Raw genomic sequence first — 7,299 nt, forward strand, 5'->3', positions numbered from 1 at the left:
ATTAAAAAAAATTTCCTTTCTATTAAAAATAATAATAATAAAAAGGAAAAAAAACAAGTCTTTTTCTTTGTTTGCGTAACCCAAGAACACAAGGCATCCATGCAGCGTCACTAAGTCCACCTGGACCATTGAGTTTCAACTTTCAATTTCAACACACCCTGCCTCTCTTATGTGTCTTCTTCTCACGAACTCATCAAAACACATAAGCACCAACCAGACCTTCTTCTTCTTCTTCTTCTTCTTCTTCCAGTGGTCAAATTTTCTTCTTTCTTTTTCTCTTGCCAGTATTTCTTGGTCAGAATTGGCTGCTAAAACCACATCTCTCTTCTGAGTTAATTTCCACACCCAAGAAAAATTAAGCAACGAGACTCAAAGAGGGAGAGACAGTAAATTCTACAACTGCTTGGAATTTAATCTATTTTTAATTGTCTATCTATACATCTCTCTAGAGAGCTAGGAAAGAGGTAAAAGGGACATCATTTCAAATTAAGATGACATTAGTTAATTAATAATAGCTAATATTAAGAGACAAAGAGACATTGGAGCCAGCCATCCATGATCGTTGATATGAATTGGGTAGCTTGGCAAATATTCTAACTCATGACTGATCTTGTCGAGGACGACCCATCCACAGAGAACTGAGAGCTCTGAGACGATGGAAGTACTCAGCCATTGCCAGCAAACACCTAGCTGCTTGACGGGTCGTCAGGATTTGTTGCAGCCTGTGAATCGTCTGATGCCTCAGATTATCAGCCTGTAAGCTCCATTTTATTTAATTAGATCATATTATAATGTGATATATAACACGTGAATAAATTACAGAATACAATAATGTATATAATACCATGTGCAGTATAAAAAAATTCAACCTAGGCTCCATGAGATTAACCCTAAGAACTTTAGTTTTACCTAGGGAGATAAATTTGACTTTGTGCTATATAGTAAGGGATTGATTGTCAAATTGGTTAACTAGCTAAAGCATAAAAAAAGTCATTAATTAGAAAGTTAATGAATTGTGGGTAAGAAAGTTTGCAATGAATTTTGACTATAAGGGGTGGCAGAGGGGAGCGGGAAAATAGATAGATAGCCATCTTCCTTGAGTAAGTAAATAATTTGTCAATGACTTGACTTCTTGGCCTTTTCAAGATGCTGACCACGTTTTCTACCGATCTATCTGAGACTGCATATGCATACATGCTCGGCATTTTGAAAATAAATATGTATATTTAAATGACAGCATTAGAATTAGTGACGTTCATGTATTCAGATTTCAGACAAAAGCAAGGAATTTAATTAGGCTATGTAATATTAGTCATTACCAGTATATTACGCTAATTCAACGGGTGCCAGTCGTCAAAATTGATATGTATTAACTTTTGATTGTATCACAAAGTCAACTAATTTAACTTGTGTCGGTAGTCAAAATAAAGATCTATTAACTTTTGATTGTATCACAAAGCCAACAAATTAAAAAGAACTAACATCATCATCATCAACATATTAAGTTGTCAACTATTTTGCAGTCTTGCCCAAGACTATATCCAATAAAATGATTCGAACTCTGAAATCATATCACCTTTACAAATCTAGGACCTTTGATTTTCAAAAGGTTGAGTTCAATTTGAATAAGAGCCTCGGCTAGTTGCTCAAATCATAATGGCATTGCTCTCATTTTCGTGGGTTTGGAAGAAATAGGCAATGTGTATGATCTCTAGAACATTTGGTCAAAAGGAAGTTATGGTGCAGGGACTACGTGGTGCTTCTAAGTCAAACGGTTACGACCATGACATCACACACAGATATGGGCCTAGAAATCTCTTTCGATGGAGATGCATGTTAGTGGACACCAGCAATATGGGTTACTGCCACGTGTCCGGTTTGGAGCTCACCAGCTATCACAGGTGTAGGGGAAACTTTGGCTAGCTAGATCTCTCACTAGCTGTACTTTTTTTTATAATTAAAAAATAATTAAAAAATTAGGGTTGGTCGACCTTGATCCTTGGTTCTTGCCTCCCATAGTTGGTGAAAACGTTGAAAAATACAAGTTTACAACTACAAACTAATTATTACTCAAAGTTAATTAGCGCATAAAAATGCTATATTTTCGCATAAATTATCATATTAAATGTTGTTAGATAGCCTAACGTGTATTTTATATTCTGCAGATTTACAGTATGACAATATAAAATTTTCTATGCGGGATAGAAAAACAAAACCTATATATATTGTTTGGAGACGTACGTGTATTAAATATGTGTTTCTAACTTTTGAACTTAATGGTATGGGGCTAGTTTTATTGGAAACCTAAGGAGCAATAGAAGGCAGGGATTGAATGCAAAAAAGGTCCCTTTCAAGAAATAATAATACATGAAGCGACAACCTCTCATGAGAAAGAGGCATGCAGATAAATAGATTCCATGTACCCACCAGCCAACTCATGAGAGTGAGACATGGAGTGGTTCATGTGGTGTTGGGGGTAGGTTTTCCCAACCAAAACAAGACCAGATATTCCTTTTCTTGGGGGCCCCACTTACAAGATCATCGTGAGGGGACCGCCATCAAGATCGGACGGTCTAAAACAGCATGCCCCATCAGCATGCAAATTACCATATAAAAAGAAATTTAAGATGAAAATATATATGTACCTGTCTAACGAAGCCTTCAAGGGTGGAGAGCTTGTTCATGGCTATAGCCATCTGTCCCATGTAGTTGGCCATGTTAGGAGGGCAGCTCAATGAATCGGAGGTTATGGTGTCTGAGAGAGACTGGTTCAGAGCTTCAAGCCCTTGGGAGAGAGCCTCTTCAGCTTCCTGTGTAGATTGTCGTAGCCCACAAATACCCAATAGTTGCTGCTCCGATAATGGCTCAATTTGGTTCAGAATAATCTGATTCATCAACAACAACAAAAACCCAATAATTAATGTTAATAATCTCTCCAATATTAATCATTTAAAATCTTATGTTTATAAAAGCGATAGTCTAAAATACTCTAAATTAACATAATCTACGGAAAAGGGGATTCGAACTTGGTGCAAGGTGGGACAGACACACTATCCTAGCCAACTGACCTAACTCACACATCTGCTAATTGATTAAATGTTGTAAATATCATGCGTGCAAATACCCAACTTTCTTGACTGTGGTTTTTTGCTTAATTATTTGCAAGAAACCAAAGATAAGGATGAAGACAGAAACAAGATAGAGAAAGAAATCAAGAGAGGAAGACACCCGTGTAACTCTCTTTCTTGGCTCTCTCATTCTCAGAAGCCAAAATTTGCATTAACAGACATGACTTTAGGGGGATTGACACCTAACTCTACCCTTTAGTGGAAACCCTTCACGTTGCCTTTCGTCATTCATGATATTCACAATGAGAGAAATGAGATCGATTAATATTCTTTGCTCCTGCCACCCACAAGTACTTAGATGTATATGTACCCATGAGTCCATGAGGACATGACCCACATGCATATATTTTACTTCTCATTTTGATCATAATATATACTCCTTGTACTATAGTATCTCATCATACCCCCTTCACATGTATACATCATTGTTATCTCTCTCTCTTCCTCTCTTGGAACTTGTGATGAATTCTTACTAACACAAAAACATATATGATGAAGCAAATAATTAACTTTGTTTTTTTTTGTTTTATGTAATTTGGCTCAAGTTCCAAACAAAATTTTGAATATTGTACTCTTCGAGAGAAAGATTATATATAACCGCCGCATACAATAATTTTTTACTAAGCTCTCGTAATGTACTTTTATCATTTTCTTGTCACACATTTAGTGTTCTACTTCTTTTTCCATAAAATTTGACTATTTTCTAAGAAGCAAATTATGAAATAACAATAACTAATAATATAAGGAGATGTGTATAAATCTAGGGTTACTGAGAGAGGCATGCACCTTGATGACCTCAGAGGGCCGAAATCCACCCATCCACATGAAGCATCGTTCAGCTGGAGTCTTCCACATGCCAGAGACAATGTGAAACACATCTGTCTTGGCAACCATGCTTTTGAGGTTCATCACTTCATCGTAGTGTGCTAAGCAATTGTCCACAAACAGCCGCAGCTCATTCTCCGGTAGATGCTCTTGCACCGCTGCTCGAAGCTCGCACATGAGACGATGGTGCTCCTCCTGCCACCTTGCATACTCTATGTCGAAAACTGCCGCGTCTAGGAAAAAAGGCAGACAGGAAAAAAATACATGGATTTCAGGCTTTCAAGGTTTATTTTGAGAGATGGCTGAATCTAAGAAAGAAAAGAAAATAGAATAATTTTTTCATTAAATGTTATTATTATACCTGAGCTAATGCTGTTCATACCAAGAGGAAGGCCTTGTTGATCTCCTCCTACAATACCTCCTCCAAAGAACATGCCCTAATAAAACAAAACCCAAGTCTTAAAAGAATGGTTCAGGAAAAAAAATCAACCAGAAAATACCCAATTAATTAAGAGCAAGTGTTTCTTTCAATCATGCATAAAATAAAATAAAAAGAAGTTATAATCACCTGAGATCTAGCTCTCTGCAGCTCTTGTTCCAGCTGAGTAAGCTTAATCCTACTTGTCTCTAACTGCTGAACATAAGCCTGTCAAAGCACACCAACAAAAAAAAAATGGTGTAAGGATTGAAAAAAGAAAAGTTCAAATGAGTTGCAAATTTTCAGTGGATTGAGTACCTTTTTTCTAAGCCTGCTTTTCCTGGCTGCCTCTCTATTCTGAGCAAGCCTTCTCAGTGTCTGCACACAAATAATCATAGCAAACGTTGGAAATTGTTGGTTGTAGAGAGAGGAAGTGCAAATCTTTTGCCTTAAAAAAGAGAGGAAGTGAACCTTAGGGTCTGGTGTTTTGGGTCCTTCTTGCTCTGAACTTGATGTAGTTGGACCCTTGCGGTTTCCCTCACGCTGCCACAACATTCAAAGTAACCCACAACGTAATAAATAAATTAGTAAAAACAAATTCATATAATTTTGATAGAAAATAGATGGCTCGAAGGATAGTAACGTCGTCCAGATGTTCGCATACTGATAATTTATTTTGTTAATAATTATATATATATATATATATATATACCTTGATAGCTTTGGCAGGTTCTTGAGGGCGAGACGAAGTAGCAGGAGCAGAAGCATCATTGCGAGGGTTGGCCAACTCCATGGACGGCTCTGATGGTCTCTTTGAACCACTCGTTGCTGCAGGAGAAACTAACACCGTACCAGCTGCCTATATACCAAACCCAAACGAACCCATTTTAGAAGAGATATTCAAAGCTTAATTTCAATGTGCTAGTTAGTTAGCTAGCTTTATAAAATAAATATAAATAAAATATATAGTCTTAAACTGACCAACAAGAAATCAATTAAAATACTATGGTATTATATAATGCAAATAATTATAATAACGGTTAGAGTAAGATACTTTGGTTGATGGTGGCTCTACGTGCATAGGCTGCGATGGGAAAATATTCAAAGTTGGAGGCCTCATTCCAGATGAGGAGTTAATTTGATGATCTGCACACAAAAATTCCAAATTGTAGACATTAATATTGATCTAAATATGTACATAAGAGAAATAGCTAGAGAGAGAGAGAAAGAGAGGAAGGACCCAGAGAGAGAGAGGTCTCTATAGTAATGATTAAAGGAGGACCAAAATGAGTTTGGAAATTGGAATTAATATGGTCAATTTTATTTTTTTTTTGGGAGGAAAATGGAAAACCCATACACACAATGGTCCCTATCTAGCTAGTACCCTTTTTGTTTTTTCAGTACATGTGGGATTTGTAGCAAGGAAGTCATGATCAGGCAGAGGGGGTTTGTTACATGTTTGTCAGGGTCCAAGCAACTCCAAAGAAGAAGAAACAAAAAATCAAAAAGAAAAGGAGAGACAGGTGGTATTTCATGGAAATTTGTGAATTTCCTTGTGTTTATGCCTTTTTTCTCTGGGTAGCTAGGATCTGGTCAAACCAAGTACTGGGCAGAGAGAGAGAGAGAGAGAGGTGGCACATAATTTTGTTGAACATGCTTTTGCTGTGACCCAAAACAATATTTTCCAAGTAAAACCTCAAAAGGACTGAGGACTGAGAGCAGGACACAGGCCAAGAAAAGAAGCAAAATATATTATTCTCCTTGTGATTCTCTCTTTCTCTCTGAATCAAAGCGTAGAGAGAGAGAGAGAGAGAGAGAGAGAGAGAGAGAGATAGATAGAAGGAGAAATGAAACGACAGAGGTGCTTACGTCGTTGGGTGTCCTGATGAAGATGATGGGTGGTAGTAGTAGTAGCAGTTGAGGATGAGTTGTGATGGTCTTGTGACTGTCCATCAAGGTAGAGGAAAAGGGCTTGATCTAATTCTCCCAAATCATAAGCTCCACTGTCTTTGCTTCTGATCACACAAAATTATCATTAATCAAGAAACATAAAATTATAAGATCATGAGAAGATGATGATGGTGAATATTATTATTACATGAAGTTCCCAGCAGGAATATTGGAGGATGATGACTGCATCATTCCATACTGAATCTGCTGCTGCTGATGATGTTGATGATGATGAGGGTCTTGGATTTGATGGTGTTGTTGTTGATGATGATGATGATGATGATGTTGTTGTTGGTGTTCAAGTTGGTTGTTTCCTTGAATACTGGAAGCCATGAAAGCAGAAGAAGTTCTTGCAGAAGCCAAGAGCTTTGTCTCCAATAATATTTGCTCTCCTTTCTCTTCTTCCTCGTCTTCTGCAAAATTAAAACCCCTTGAAAACCCCATTAATGGCAAAACCGCCTTCTGTTTCCTGCTACCAAGATCATCCTCCACATAGACAGAGAGAGAAAGAGAGCAAGTCGGTTATAAGTTGAAGAGAGCTTGCAAGCTGTTGCGCTGATAATTAAAGAGAGAGAGAGAGAGAGAGAGAGAGAGAGAGAGAGAGAGAGAGAGAGAGAACAAAAGAATGGAATTCAATGTAAAGAAACAAAAGAGACAAGCCTTTTTTTCCTCTCAACCTCTCTCTCTCTCTTCTCTCTTCTCTCTCTTCCTCTCTTTAAGAAGTAGACGACTTTATTTTCTGCTGTAAACCAAATATTCAGATAAAGCGGTTCTTAAGATATCCACTCTGACTCTCTCTCTCTCTTGATATCAAAACCAGAGAAAGACCTGGGGGAGAATCCGCTTTTTTTTTGTTTGTTTATAATTTCTTATATGGAAAACCGCTTGCGGCTTCCTTAATTTTTGAGTGTTCCCGGTACACCACGTGGTTGGTGTACCATCCAATAGACGGAAGACATATAGAATATGTCCAATGCA

General features: G+C 37.4%; 1 protein-coding gene across 2 annotated transcripts; it reads right to left on the reverse strand.

Annotated features, from left to right (window-relative positions):
• Positions 1 to 7,006, reverse strand: TGA10 (bZIP transcription factor family protein). 2 transcript variants are annotated; one of them, XM_021947022.2, is made up of 11 exons: positions 6,470 to 7,006; positions 6,241 to 6,383; positions 5,426 to 5,517; positions 5,084 to 5,230; positions 4,843 to 4,914; positions 4,690 to 4,749; positions 4,522 to 4,599; positions 4,315 to 4,390; positions 3,915 to 4,186; positions 2,646 to 2,885; positions 1 to 754 (listed from the first exon to the last, which is right to left on the reverse strand). In XM_021947022.2, the coding sequence occupies exons 1-11, from the start codon at positions 6,763 to 6,765 to the stop codon at positions 599 to 601; spliced, it is 1,632 nt and encodes a 543-aa protein (XP_021802714.1). In that variant the 5' UTR covers positions 6,766 to 7,006; the 3' UTR covers positions 1 to 598. The 2 variants fall into 2 exon arrangements, with proteins under 2 accessions (XP_021802714.1, XP_021802713.1); XM_021947021.2 differs by having other exon boundaries at positions 3 to 754; positions 6,241 to 6,386; positions 6,470 to 7,005.
• Between the last annotated feature and the right edge of the window lie 293 nt (positions 7,007 to 7,299).

This window comes from Prunus avium, chromosome 7, assembly GCF_965620075.1.
Source record: "Prunus avium chromosome 7, drPruAviu1.hap1.1, whole genome shotgun sequence".
In the NCBI taxonomy this organism is placed as follows: Eukaryota; Viridiplantae; Streptophyta; class Magnoliopsida; order Rosales; family Rosaceae; genus Prunus; species Prunus avium.

What these genes read in the sequence shown, in the direction of transcription:
- TGA10 (XM_021947021.2), bottom strand. Translation starts at nt 6,765, where the DNA reads ATGGGGTTTTCAAGGGGTTTTAATTTTGCAGAAGACGAGGAAGAAGAG. An exon ending in ATTCCTGCTGGGAACTTCAT is followed by an intron (nt 6,387 to 6,469) that starts GTAATAATAATA and finishes TTGTGTGATCAG; the next exon opens with AAGCAAAGACAGTGGAGCTT. An exon ending in TCATCAGGACACCCAACGAC is followed by an intron (nt 5,518 to 6,240) that starts GTAAGCACCTCT and finishes TTTTGTGTGCAG; the next exon opens with ATCATCAAATTAACTCCTCA.